The sequence below is a fragment of the Lemur catta genome, chromosome 1, assembly GCF_020740605.2.
Source record: "Lemur catta isolate mLemCat1 chromosome 1, mLemCat1.pri, whole genome shotgun sequence".
NCBI lineage: Eukaryota > Metazoa > Chordata > Mammalia > Primates > Lemuridae > Lemur > Lemur catta.
In genome coordinates this window covers 180130568-180145450 of record NC_059128.1, presented here as the reverse complement: position 1 = coordinate 180145450, position 14883 = coordinate 180130568, and the positions used below count along the sequence as shown (strand labels likewise).

Genomic DNA, 14883 nt, shown 5'->3' with positions numbered 1-14883 from the left:
AACGCATGAAGATGAGGGGTATGTTAACAATTGAACTGTCTCTCTTTCAAGAGCTTAAAAGAAGGAATTAAAATGGTTTGTTTTCATTCTGTTGTAGGAGAAAGTGCAGGACAAACACCCATGAACATCAATCCCCAGCAGACCCGTTTCCCTGATTTCCTTGACTGTCTTCCGGGAACAAACGTTGACCTAGGAACTTTGGAATCTGAAGATCTGATACCCCTCTTCAATGATGTAGAGTCTGCTCTGAACAAAAGCGAGCCGTTTCTAACCTGGCTGTAACCATTGCCGTTGTAACGGGGATTCAGCCATGAGCTTACATTTCCTGGGCCTCGTGGAAAAAGCGGTGGAGCAGAGCCAGTCCGCAGGTGCACCCCTTTCTGCCTGCATGACTCGTGCTCCCCCCTTCTCATGTTGGCAGTTTAATCATTGCCTGTTTGGATTGACAGTAACTTAAGTTAAACGTAAATAAATATTCTATTTCCATTTTCTGCAAGCCTGCATTCTTGTGACAGAATATGCAGAATTATGTCTGCAGAATTGATTATGCAGAATACTTTTCTCTTTTTTCTCTGCTGCCCCATGGCCAAGCTTTATGGGTGTTAAGTTGAAATTTACACATCGATGATTATAAACCATAAAAAGTTGACCACAGGCAGTGAATTCTGACAGGTGGCTTGGTCCAGGAAATGTGTACAAAATTAGACCTGATTTACAGTTTCAAAAACTGTATTGATGACAGTAGCACAAAATGCTTTAAGAACTATTTAACTTGAGCTTTAAAAATCATTTTATGGATAGTAAGTTTCTGCTGTATGGAATACGATGTAGTTTTGAATCCATGCTGGCTGTGATGTCTCTTATTACTCTGTATTTACAAAGGCACACACAGTCCTATTGTAGTTTATCTTTCATCATTTTACTGCATAGCATCTAGACAACTTAGTCCTTCCAGCAGGAGGGGAGCAGCAGCATTAGTCACAGTTTTCACACTACAGATCTTGTGAAAGAGACCCGTTTGGTACTAATTATGAGCGTTTTGTTCAAACAAAGCTTTTTAAAAATTGCAACTTGGAGTTTTAAAAATTGCAGCTTGGAATTTGACATTTATTTTATAAAGCACTGTAATTTTGTAACTGATGCCAAAGGGCAGCCAATGTTTTTGATAAATCAGTGGCAACTGTATTTTTGTTTTTTGAAACTATTCTGAAAATATCAGGACAACAGAGATTTCAACCTGATGGCACATGCATAAGCTGTTGCTTTTAAAATTCTGAAGCCTTGTCAGCTTTGCTTTCAAGATTTAAAGTGTTTAAAACAATTCTATCTATGAAACTGTTTGCAGGATGAAGCAGATCTCTGACTGACGTGTAAAAAAAAATGCCCTCTGAGGGCGTAAGGTGGAGACATATGTTTCTGAATTCAGTTAAATTGATTCCTAAGTATGTTATCCTAACCCTGTTTGCCACAGTTGGTATTAAAAGGCATGAAATATGTATTCAATACCTCTTATGTAACCAAAAACATTTTTTATTAGCTTCTGAGGACTGAGAGAGCATCATGTTCACCTGGCAAGCAGTCTGTGTGCGTTGCCAATGAAGTCCTCAACTGTTTAATATCTTGAACTGATATTATTTATAATCTATGAATTTAATCTCTTTTTTGAAAGACATTAATAATTCAGGTCTCTGAGAGGAAACTTTCAATTTCCATGGGGGGCTTCTTGGTTGAGGATCTTAAATAAGATTCCTTTTGATCTATTGGAATACAGGTGCACAGAATACATTCGATCATGTTGGAAAGAAGGCAAGTGAAAAGGTCAGAGATGAAGTAGTAAAGTTATGGAATATAGTGGAAAGAATACTAGTTGTGAAGTGGAAATAGACTAGTATATAGTATCCCAAAAGCAAGACAAGCAGGAGATGTGAGAGGTGCCCCAAAAGAACAAAGCAAAAATTTTCTGCTACAACCTTTATACCAAAAGGCTCTGTTGTAGGAGAAAAGAAGGTTTTGGTGCACTCTATGCAGGAAGGGGAGGGCAGGGCTAGTGCTGCCCCACCCACACTCATGCTGAGCACGTAGGCAGATGAGAACATAAACCTGCTGTTGCCTCCTGACACTATGAAGTGATTTTTTTTTTTCTGTAGGACCCATGGTTTATGTTCCCCTAATTCCTTTCACTCTCCCTATGCACTCTGAGAGAGATGAGGGTAGATGTTTTTATTGCTACTAAATTGAAGGGAGCACTATTTTTCTCTTTTGTTAGCAAAAAATTGCAAAAAGAGTTGTACATTCTTGCTAAGAAAAATAAAAAACAAGGGACCTAACAAAACTCAGCAGTGTTACTGTATTTTTTAAAAATATTTTTATAGACTCATTTTCAGGTTACTACATGTAAAAGAAACAGATACCCCTCTTTTTTTAAGTAGTTAAATCGTTGATGATTTATATTATCAATTTTTAGAAGTAATTTTCTAGTAAGCTTGTGGCATTAGAAAATACTAGAGTAATTTTTTAGCAAAATTAGTTGGAACATTTATTAATAAATATAATAAATATTTTTCCAGAAAAAAATATAGACCCCCGACTATGTGTTTACTAATAGATAAAGCCAGATATAATTTTGTTGTTGTTGTTGTTGTTTTTAAGGCCATAAAATATAACCTTTGTTAAAAAAAACACTAAAGCTAGAAATCTAAAGTTAGAGCGATTTTTTAATGGCTATTTCCTACTATTGTAAGTGTTAAAACCCCTGCAGAATTCATGATAAGGTGCTATTTATACTATATTTCTTATTATAAAACAACTGCCAGGATATCTGGTCTTTTTAGTACTAAATCAATCAATAAATCTCACCATTTCATCCCCAAATTTTTTAAATAGAAAAGGCATTTTAAAAAATGAAATTGAAAAATAATTTCAGAGATCTTTCTTTCAAAGTGTTTTTTTCTCCTGATAAAATACATTTTCTTGAAGTAAATACATTGTCAAAGCGTAATTGTAATTCTATTAAATCTAAGTAATTGTTAGACAGTGTTTCACCACAGTGTTTAGGATGTGAAATGCCATTTCTTCACTGATCATACAGTATGTGGGAAGCAGGTAAAGCAGTAAGGCATTTAGTGTGCGAAGGGTGCTGTTGACCCCAACTCGACAGAAAATCTCTCTGCAGAAGAAGATGATCTGGAGTGAGAAAAGGGTTGCAAGCTGTGTTCTTATGACATAATTAGAAAGTAAATTCTGAAAGTACAACTTTTCTGAAAAAAAAATAAGCTGTTTAAAAAAAAAAGGAAATTGTAGATTAATTTAATTGGGAAAATGGGTGATTGACAGAGACCGTTTCCCTAACACACTACATCATTTATGTGCTAGTACTTTAACTTTTTAAAAAAAAATACTTCTACATTTTGTAATATGAAATGTCTTTATATTTAATTTAGAATGTTATGCGTACAGAAAGTATGCAGCCAAATCAATCAGATCAAACCATTTTACCTAGAGTTTGGTACTGGTTTTTACTTCTCTGATTCTGTGTAAGAAAAATAAATACAATTGAATTTCCACTTTGAGCCTTTGTCTTTTCATTATTTGTCTGTGTTCCTTTCACAGAGGGTTTTGGGTGGTACCGAAAGAGAGGCTTATATAACCCTTCTGGCAGACAATGAAAGAGAGAAAATTCTGTAGGCAAACAATGTTTTGGCTCACATGCCTGGCCTTCAGCATTCTCAATGTCCACAGAATTCTGGTTTCCACTTTATTTGAAGTAGCCCACTGAGATTTTTAAAGGTATGTATTTTTTTTTTTTAGTTTCACACTGTCCTGCCAACCCCCTCAGAGATTTGACATCAGAACTACAGTATTCTCATTCTTGCCTATTATTAAAAATATGATGTGGCATCTTTTGTCATCAAAACTGAAACCGAAACAACAGCTCATCACTCACTGTTGAGTGTCTGTTTGTGATGGTGTATTTCTCTGTCCGTGAGTCCTTTGAAGCTCGCTGTCCTGATACCTGCCTGCCCGGCAGAAGCATTTGGTGAGGGTACTCTGCAGCAGAATCCTTCTGCTAAACAACACAAAGAGATGATGTTGGAAACTTACTAACATTCCAGAGTCTAAATCTCATGCATCTTTTTAAAAACCATATTTCATCATCACTTTTAAGGTAATATGTGCTCATTGTTGAAAATAGTATAAATACATGTGTAAAGTAAAATGTGAAAAGTTCTGTATCCCCCAAACCTCAGACTTTTTTTAAAAAAAGCGCAAGTTAGATTTTTGCCTATAGTATAAGTTGGATCTTTTTAAAACAAAAAAAATTGTACATGCTGTTTTGACACTTTCATTTTAACAATGATATTGCTAATAGTGAGCATTTACTAGGTGCCAGGCACTATGCAAAACACGGGATACATATCATCTAATTGAATCCACACAGCAGACCTATCATTTCAATACTATTACTATCTTCACTTTACAGATGAAGAAATTGAGGTGTAGAGATGCTAAGTAACTTGTGCAAGGTCACACAATAAGCAACAAATATATCCAATGTCCATGGGCATCTCTCCATGCCAGTACATATAGCTGTATATCTCATCATTTTAAACAACAAATAATATTCTTTTCTCTATACATCCCTTATTGGTTGTTTTTAGTTTCTGCCTCTACAAAGAGTGTGGCAGCAGACAGTCTGGTTTTGTGTGAATATGGCTAGAAGATAAATTCCTAGGAAAGGAATAACTGCATCAAAAGATATGTAATTGTAAATTTTGATAGATTCTACTAAATATTTTTTCCAGAAAGGGCTGTACCAATTTATACCCCAACAACAATGTATGTAAAATCTTCTTTCACTGCTGCTAAATTAGAGCTGGATATTGGGCTTAAATCTTTGCAAATGTGTAAGGTGGAAAGTATCTTATTCTTATAGATTGCATTTCTTGAATTAATAGTGAAATTGAATTATTTTTTCATATACTATTGCCTTTAGGGGATGATGTCAGTTCTCCACTCAGATCACCTTAGATTCCTTTTGACTGTTTTTGTGCACCCCACCTCCCACCCTAGTATGTTTTTGCTTCCAACATTTAACACCTGTGGCTCTTAAAAAGTATTGCTAGAGTCACTTTGCCTCCACACAGGCAGAGAAATTGCTGGGAATCTACATCCTCCAATGCAGACCCTTAGCCAATGATGGAGGAGGGGTGTAACTTACCCTCCAGAGTTCCCCTGTGGGGTCAGGGAGAGACCAACTCCTATGGGGTCTGGCCCGAGAGCACACTCTTGGTTTGATTCTTCCCCTTTCTGCTCTTGCTTCTCCCACTCTCTTACCAGTTTCCCCTATGAATATTCACTTCCTTGATAAATCTTTTCTTAAATAAATCACTTGTACATGAGTCCTTGTATCAGGGTCTGCTTCTGGGAACCAGACCTAAAATATCCAGAATATAACAAACTCTTATAAATCAATAAGAAAAATAAACAGCCCAATAGAAATATGGGCCAATTCTATGATTAGAAAATTTATAGAAGATGAAAGTAGGTGGCAACTAATTTGCCAACTTCATTACTTATCAGAAATTTAGATACAATGACATACCATTTCACTTCTGATAAACTTCAAAACTGAAAAGACTAATAACACCAAGTGTTGGCTAGGATGCGGGGAAACGATACAGGCACTATGTAACCTCCATGAGGCTGGTAACTTGGTCCCTGAGGCATGCAAGGGATGTCTCACACATAGTGGATGCCCAGTAAGTATTTGCTGAGTAAATTATTTTGGGGGCCCATCGTATTCTCCAAGGAAGCAAGTAACAGTTTCAGAGAGGACACATAGAAAAGTGGGCTTGCAAAATAGTGGGCAGGAACTTCCTAGACAAGTTAGTTGATTAAACAACTCTATTACCAATCAATAGGTGACAGGCATTGCAGCCAATAACATGTCTACTTGATCAATCTAAGTGATCAAGCAAATCTGTGACAGGAATTGTAGCCAAATCAATTCAGAGCTGGGACTTGTACTTGTGTATTTATAGGGTATTCAAATTTCTTTTTTTAGAATTACAGTGTATTGAAAATTGATGTGTTGGCTTTTCCCATAAAAAAATCATAATCTCTATTTTTTAGATTTTTCATTGGGGCACTAGATTTTTAAAATTATGATTAAATATTGCATGGACATCAAAATTCTTGGATAAATAATTTACTTGCTTTCCTTAGGTTATTAAGTATGAAATGTCCAATTTCCTTAAGTTCTAAGTCTGACAGTTGATATCTGTAACATTTCTTGTTTTATGTTTATTGTAAAGCAATTCTGACACTTTTTGTTTTATGTTTATTGTGAAAGTACATCCTTAGTCTTTCAAACACATGTTTAGGCTTGTGATTATCTTTCAAATTTTTTTAGACCAATATTTGTGTAACCACAGATAAGTCAAAACTTCATGTTATTTTCAAATATTACTTCCGTCATATATCTATATTTATATCTATATCTATATCTCTACGTAGCCCTTTCATTCATTCATTCACCCATCAGTAAGTACTTGCTGAGCTCCTGGTATGTCAAAGGAACTCCATAGGCATGAGAAATACAAGCATAAAGAAAACTCAATTCCATAGTTTAATCAGGGCCATCCATTATGGGACAAAGAGTTATGAGAGCTCAGAAAAGGGAAGAAGAAGAGGTGTGAACAGCCTGAAATAGGTCATGGTATCTGAGCCTTATTCTTCAAGGAGTTTCCCAGGCATTTCAGGTTAAGGAAACTGTATATACAAAAGCTTAGAATTTTGAAAGAGGAGTAACAAGAAGGCTCACGGCCCTGGGGACAATGAAGTAGGAGGTGAGACCAAATAAAGTAAATGGAGAGTAATCCTTGAAGGGGTGTGTATGCTTTGCTACAGAGCTGGAGTTTACCCTACACAATAGAAGCCACAGGAAGATTTTGAATAGTAGAATGACTTATAGAAAACAAGTAAAAAAAGAGAAGATGAACCAAAATGGAGAGAAGTTGTGGCTCTCTCCATGTGCAAGGACCTATTTGATGCTATGAACATAGGAAGAAATTGAAATCATGGCCTCTGCCTCTAAGAAGCTTATATAGTATTACGTATTTAGCACCAAGTGGATGCTAATAAAGTTTAGGAGAGAGAGATCATTTTGGGGCTTGTGGTGAGGTAAGATGAGGGGAGTAGTCAGAGAATTCTGGGAATGGGGAACTGGTAAACAAAGGCACAGAAGCAGAAATAGAAGGGGAACAATATATATTGATGACCTACTGTGTTCTAGAAACTAGGCATCATTAGTGTTTGTATGCGTACATGTGTGTGTGTTTATTGGAATGGTATTACGTTTTTAGAGTCAATTAGGCAGAATTGACAACTTTATAATACTGTCTTTCAACTCAATTCGATCTATTTTCTTAGCATTCTCAAAGAATGACATTTGAAGATGAGTAGACAAACAGACAAAATCCCCAACAACCTCCGTCTTGGAAGTCAGGTACTAGTGCCAGCTGTATCAGAAATAACAGACATAATTCTAATCTCCAGAAATCTAGTTAACATTTTTTAGTTTCATTCCTTATTCTCCTTACCTATAAAATTCTCACTTTCCTATGGCATTAAAATTCTTCCATTTTATTATCTTCCTTAGTGTTTGAACAGATTTTCAACATTTAGGAGATAGATGAATTTGTGTCACATACCCAAACACACACTCCTTTTCTTGTGGCACTTTTGAAAGTTGAACAGCTAGAGCAGACTGGAGGTTGAGAAACTGATATTTTAACTATGATTCTAATCTTAATAAATGATATAATTTCAGCCAGCCAAATTGCAAAGCATGTTCCTTACTACTCAACCAGAGGAACTGACATTTCCACCATTAGGATTAGGAGACTATTTCCAGAAAAAGGCCCTACTTGAATATCTTACCCGGGGAATGATGATGTAACTAATTGGTCTATGAATGGAGAAAATTAATTTATGGAATTAGCAGAAATTAACAGTCATTACCCCTTGCACTCTAAAAAGAGAATCCAGTTATGGGATTAGTATGGAGTGAAATAAGAATCTCAGAGAATCAGAACAAGGGTGGAACGTTAATGGGGGGAAAAGGCCCGGTACATTCCACGCAGCGTATTGAGTCCTGGAGAAGGTAGGGTGTGTGAGTGCTAATAAAAGTCATGTGTGGGCAGTCTCCTTTACGATTTGCCCTGGGCTTCATTCCTACAACCAGTTAAGAAATCCAGCGCTGTGCAGCTATTAATTAACGCCGTGACCTTAGCCAAGTTTCGTACAGTCTTCAGTTTCTTTACATGTAAAATTGGCATAATAAAGCAGGAGGTACCTGTGAGAGTGGTGAAGCATGGAAGAAGTGACTTATGTAAAACACCAGTAATTCATGGGTGGTCAATACATATTCATTCTCTTCTTGTTGTGAGTGTTTCCCTCTCTTCTTCCCAGGCCGTGTTTCTCTCCACAGCACTTGCCACCGTCTAACAATAAGAGATCATTTGCTTCTCCGTTGCTGGAGCGGAGATTTTCGTTTGTTTCGTACCCAGCACCTGAGCAAGGCCTCACACTGAAACCCTTTCTTTGCATAGCACCATCTTTGATTGACCTGTTTGCTCTCACTGCTGTGACTTGCATTTATGGGGTTGTAGGAAAATGTTCCCTTGATGGAAAGACATTGGAGAAAAATTGGATTCTTTAGAAAGATGGCCAGATCTGCCTGCTGAGAAATTATCTGCCTGGTGACCTATTATCTGCTGCCCTCTGATGGCTGAGCCAAGTGGCCAGTAGAGGGCAGCAGGTGGCTTTGTCTTGGTGCAGTGACCAGCGCCCCAGTTCGGGGTAGGGGATGGGGCATCCTGGAAGGGGAAAGAGAAAGACGTGCAGAATATGGACATGTTTGTTTCTTTCTGTGTACTGAGCTATATATTCTTTGGTGGGGAGAGCCTTTGGAGGGGCTTTTGAGTGAGAATACAGTTATTAGGTACAAAGCGGGGGGGAAAAAAGAAAAATACAAAATTCCTGGAGCAGTATTCATAGTCAAGTCAATGGTTCACCTGCCTCAGAATATTCTAAGTTGTTAGTGTAACGTGTGAATTTCTCTGACCCCCTGAATCTGAATGAGGCTGAAGGCTGGGAATATAAATGTATTCAGTGAGCTTCCAGGTGATTCTGGTCCACGCTCAAGATGGAGGACCATGGAGCCCCAATGTACTTATATTTGCTTTTTTTGTTTTTTAATTTATAAATTGTATACATATATGACTGTTCTAATATATTATGTATACTATGAAACATCTACAAAATAGAAATTTTAAAAACGTGAAAAACATAAATTTAAGTTTATATGTGAACTTCCCATTCACATTTTAGATGAGAGAATGAGTATAATTAATGCTGATTAATGTTATTTAACTGATCCTAAGGGTGATTGTGATGGCACATTTGTTTTCCCAAGTTTGTGGCCCCAGCATCAATAGGCATTATGAGGCAGCATGATCATCTGTAGAGGTTTATTTTTGCTTCAGTAGTGTCACTAGGAATCCTCTCTTTTTCTTTCTCTCTCTTGCTGTTTTCTTTACCTCCCCACAATATCCACATTTGATGCTCTGAAAAGTTGTCATGCTTTCCCTCATCGCCAGCATGATGCTCTGAGTAGTGCAACTTCTGGGTGGGAAACCGAGTAAGGACTGGTATGTTGGCATCACAGAGCCTGGCAATGCCCAGGTGCTTAAGCAAACACACACACACACACACACACACACACACACACACCCTTGGGACTACTCCAAGACTGAACCAGTTGCAAAATCACCTGCTATGAAACCCTGTCTGGAAAAAGCTTTAAATGCACAATTAGACTCTAATCTGGCTTTGATTTTTCTGGGGTCATGGATCTCTAAGAATCTAATAAAATCTAAGAATTTTATCTCCAGGGAAGGGAAAAAGTACTCATCTGACCATCTGTACCGTTTCAGAGGGTGTAAAACCTTCTGGAGTTCTCCAAGCGTGGTCTCTGGGCCAGCAGCATTAGCATCATTAGGGAACTTAATAGGAATGCCCCACCCCCAAGCCTACTGAATCAGAAGCTTTGGGGTGGGAACCAGCGCTCTGTGCTTTAGGAAGCCCTCCAGGACTCAAGTTTGAGAACATTCCAGAGCAGTTCTCAAACCTACCTCCTTATTAGAATCACCTGGTGATTTAAAAGAAAAAAAAAAGGACTGATGTCTGTGCTCCAATCTCTAATCTCATTTAATTAAATTAGTATCTCTGGATGTGGGGCCTGGACTGGACATCGGGATTTTTCAAAAGCTCTGCAAAGAGGCTAAGCTCTGTAGACCCAGGTTTTCATAATCCAGGCTACTTCTGACGACTCCAAAACCAGAGCGTGAGAGCACTAGAGAGGAACTTAGCAACAGCCCGACTAACGGCCCTCATTTACTGAGGAGGAAACTGAGGCCCAGAGGGACGGAGAGGCTTTTCCAAGGCTGCACAGTTGCTGAGTGTCACAGTTAGCACCTGGTTCTCTTCCTGCTCTGGGAAGGGTCACACACTGAAATAGCGAAATCAAAGCACTCCTGAAGAAGCCTGGAAAGTTGAGAGATACGAATTTAAAAGTAGCCTGAGATTTTCAGCTGCAGATGATTGAAATCAGCTCCCAGTGGGCTTTCCCTTTTGGCCCAATGTCTGTAGTACTTGCTCCTCATTTTCATCCAGCGCAGTTTGCTGAGCTTTCTTGAGAAGGATCCCAGCCTTTGCCCGACCAGTGGGAAGCAGGAGAGCTGTAGTTCAGCACGGGATGCCTTTGCATTGACACTGGGGGGACAGGACAGGAGAGCCCGGAGGTGGGGAGTCAGCCTCTAGAGCCAGGTGTCCTGGTTTAATGCCAGCTCGGCCACCTCACTGTTCTTGGTTTGTTGCTCAACCTCTTTATGCCTCAGTTTCCTCAGTTCTCAAATAAGGGTGACAATAGCACAGCTACCCCCAGGGGTTGTGATTATTAAATGAGTTTGATGCATGTGAAGAGCCTTGTCTGTGCCAGAGTAAGTGCTCTGCCAACGCCAGCTAGGGACAGGGTCAGCCTGTCACAGAGGGCAGAGGGCTTGGGCGCCTGCCTTTTCTTCTTTTTTTCTCTTTTAATGCTAAGGATTATAGAAATCTGCCTCTGTATTCTGGCCTTTTCCGCACAGAAGGGGTAAAATCATTAAACAGAATTACTTGGGAAATTATAAGCACATGAGTGAGCAGTGTGGGGAGGAGGGACTGTGTGTGGCTCTCTTTATGACAGGTACTTCCAATGATCATATGAGAATACTGATTGTGCTTATATTTTAATTGATAGTTTTCACCCATTCATGTTAGTATGTTAGAGCAACGATGCTCTAGCTCTGCCCCAGGCCGCAGCCCCCCCACCCCCAACCCCTGTCTGTGGGAAAATTATCTTCCATGAAATTTAGGGAGGAGGGGAAGCGCACAGCAGGATGTGAGCGGAGAGCAAAGCTTCATCTGTATTTACAGCCGCTCCCCATGGCTTGCATCACCACTGAGCTCCTCCCCACTCCCCCCACCCACGGAAAAATTGTCTTCCATGAAACTGGCTCCTGGTGCCGAAAAGGTTGGGGACCGATGGTGACATAGGACCACAGTGGGGCCTGCACCCATGCACATTCGCTGGGATTCCCCTGCAGCATCTTGACTCTGGGGCCAGGTCATGTATCTCAGCTCCATGACAAAGGGCTCCGGCTGCTGCAGGACACCCATGCCATCCGGGTCAGAGGCAACAAGAACTGACAGGGTTTCCATCCTCGTGGGCTCCAGCTCATGCTTGTGGGTTATAGCTTGCTCTTCTCTCAGACTTTACATCCAGGTCTGATTGCCTTGCTGATTGCCTGCCCTGTGGACTTCAAGTTCCAGAAGGGGATGTGAAGACAGCAGTCTTAGAGAGACTGCTCAACCAGTTCCAATAGTTATGTGAGGTCAAATCCCTATAGCGTGTGTGTGTGTGTGTGTGTGTGTGTGTGTGTGTATACACATAGATACCTGATCTCTGATTGGACCCTGAGTGATATATTGGGTTAAGGTCAAGGTCAGCCAACTAATGTTTCTAACACGGGACAAAGTAATTTTGTAGAAAGATGGATATTTCCCTCCCTAGGGTCAATCTCGATGGTCCTTTCCCATTAATTGTTCTAAGCTCTAGAACTGTTCTTTTCTCTCTCGTGTGTGTGTGATGTGTGTGTGTGAGCATGTGGGTGTCTGGTCTCACCTTTTAGGTGACTAGCTCCCATAGAGTATGGTGTGCCCCGGAATTCTCTCTCCTGCATTTCGAGGGTTCTATGCCAAGACAGTTATTCTAGGCTTGGTGACTAAACCTGAATGCACTTCATGTCTTCTTTTTCTGAGATCAAGCCAGAGCCTTCAGTCATGTCCTGCTGCCAGCTGGGTGTATATACATGGAAGAATTGTGATGTCTGTCTTGGGATGTTCCATTTGACCGTTTGTTGTTTTGCACCATCTGGAGATCCTCTAGGCCCCGTGTTTTCCATAAGGTTCTCAGAGCAGAGCTGCCCTCAATTCCTGGGCAGACACTGCTAGGATTTGAATAGTGGGATGAAACTGGTGTTGTTTACATTAACTTTGTTCAGCACTTTGTTATGACATCTTCTTGCCAGCAACTGTACATGTGGTTGGTGTGTTTGGGGAAAAAAATCCACAAATTTGTTTCATTTCTTTTCCTCCATCATCACTAATAGCTCAGGTCCCTCAGCATATCACGCATATGGGGATGTATAATACTTTGAAATAATAATTCAGGTTTTATTTTTGCTTACTAGCATTTCTCCTTTTCCTTTCCCCTTTTCAACTGGGCTTTTGGCCCTGTGCTCATGGGCCCAGTAGAATTCTGAGCCAGGGTGGAAAACCCCAAGAATGACCCGAGTTAAAGCCTGGTGCAATGGCATTCAGAGCGAGAAACCAAATGCAGTTATAGAAAATATAATTTAAATTTTTATACTCATGGATCTGTGTACCAAGTGAATCCCTCCAGCCTCAGGTTCAATTTTAAAATAGATACCCACTGCCTACTTGTTTTGCCTACTCATTTTTGAAAGCTTTCTACAGTTTCTTTCAGGACTAAGGACATTACCTCACTCAGCCAAAGGGTACAGAAGAAGGAAAATTAGGGGCTCCATGCATATCTATCCACATAAATTTATTCATTGCCTACTGTGTGCTAGGTCCCATGTTAGACACTAGAGCTGTCGATTTGAATCACATACTGCTCTTGCCTCAAGGAACTTGTAATCTAAAGTGCAGAGAAATAAGTCATGGGCTAAAGTCAGCAACACAAAGTCGGCAACTCCTGTAAGAGCGGGTTCTGGACAGTCTGAAGACCCACCTTGGGGTGTGTGTGTGTGTGTGTGTGTGTGTGTGTGTGTGTGTGTGTGTGTACAGGGGCATCTCCAAAGGGAGAGGCCTGCTCATCTTTACCATTTGTTTCCTGTCTCTTCCTTCTAAGTCCTCTTCTCCATGGTAAGCTATTTCCCCTAATTTTATAGTAGTTGAATTTGAAAAATGGCCTTTTTGTGTGAAAACTTGTCAAAGGCCTATTTTAGTTTTTCATCTATAAAATAATGAGACCAGATCTGATGATGACTATAATTTCCTTTTTTTCTTAAAATTCTAAATCACTGAAAACCCCTAAATAAGGAATTGATGCCTCTTACCCCCATTCAAATTTCCTCATCAAAGAATTCAGATAATCCAATTAATGGTGTCCATGTTTAAAAAAAAAGAACACAGGTAGGGAGGGAATCAGTACTAATGGCCAGATGTCTCTGAACTTCTGGAGCATCGTGACCTCATTACCTGGGGCGCACTTTAGGATTTAGCATGCACTACCTTGTATTACTGTTCCTCAGTAAAGTGTGAGCCCCCGGGGTGAGCAGCAGTAGGGCCTGACCCTCCTTCATTCTGCCAGGCAGTGATCTAAGGCCATGGTTGCTCGAAGTGGGTGGTTTTCAGCATCACCTGGTGAGCTTTAAAAATAAAATAAATGACAAAAAAAAACCCAAAAGACTTCCACACCTCATGCCCAGATTTTCAGATGCAGTAGGTCTAGGCTGTGGCTCAGGAATCTGTAATTTTAGAACATTTCCTAGGTGATTTTGATGATCAGCCATGTTTGGGAACAAATGGTCTAAACTGAATTGAAACACTCCGTGTATGTGTGTGTGTGTGTGTGTGTGTGTGTGTGTATTTATAGCCTTCCCACGAGATCTTTAGTGCCTTTCTGCCTATTTTCAGGTGCCATATATTAATACGATCTCTGATCTCAGAGTTTTCATTGCAGTGAGGGCAAAATCATAGCGTGTGACTCTGTGTATCTTCAGTGCTACCCCCCAGAGGCTGGTACACAGCAGGTGATTGCAAGTTGCTTCCCTGATGACTGTGCTTCTCTGACTTAGTTTTCAGTGTGTCTAACCTACGTAGTGCAGACCGTCAACCTGGCAGGTGAAGAAAGGAGACTTTCTGGCTTGTAATTTTCTCTGAGATCCTTCTTACTGCATGTCAGTCACATCGATAATCCCACAAGCCTTTGTTTCACCCTTGGGTGACTTCAAAATTTCCTGGATGATTGATTACCTTTCAACAGTCCTTTTTACAAATGGGAAAATGGAGACTTAGAAAATACCACTAAGCTGGTATATGGAGGAGTTGGGGTTTGAATCTAAGTCAACAGAATGAATTTGACTTCATATTCATGCCTGACTCATAAAACCAAAGTGATGTCTTCATATAACACACAGAATTAATAATACTTATTACCTTAATCCTGTGCAATAGGCTGACAAAACTGTTACC

General features: G+C 39.8%; 1 protein-coding gene across 1 annotated transcript in view; it reads left to right on the top strand.

The window, feature by feature from the left end:
- WWTR1 (WW domain containing transcription regulator 1) overlaps nucleotides 1-3569 on the top strand; it is a 127837-nt gene extending 124268 nt beyond the window's left edge. Inside the window, exon 7 of the mRNA XM_045539450.1 lies at nucleotides 98-3569. Coding sequence (XP_045395406.1) covers nucleotides 98-282 — 185 coding nt within the window. The 3' untranslated portion in view covers nucleotides 283-3569. The remainder of the gene's footprint in view (nucleotides 1-97) is intronic.
- Nucleotides 3570-14883: the final 11314 nt, after the last annotated feature.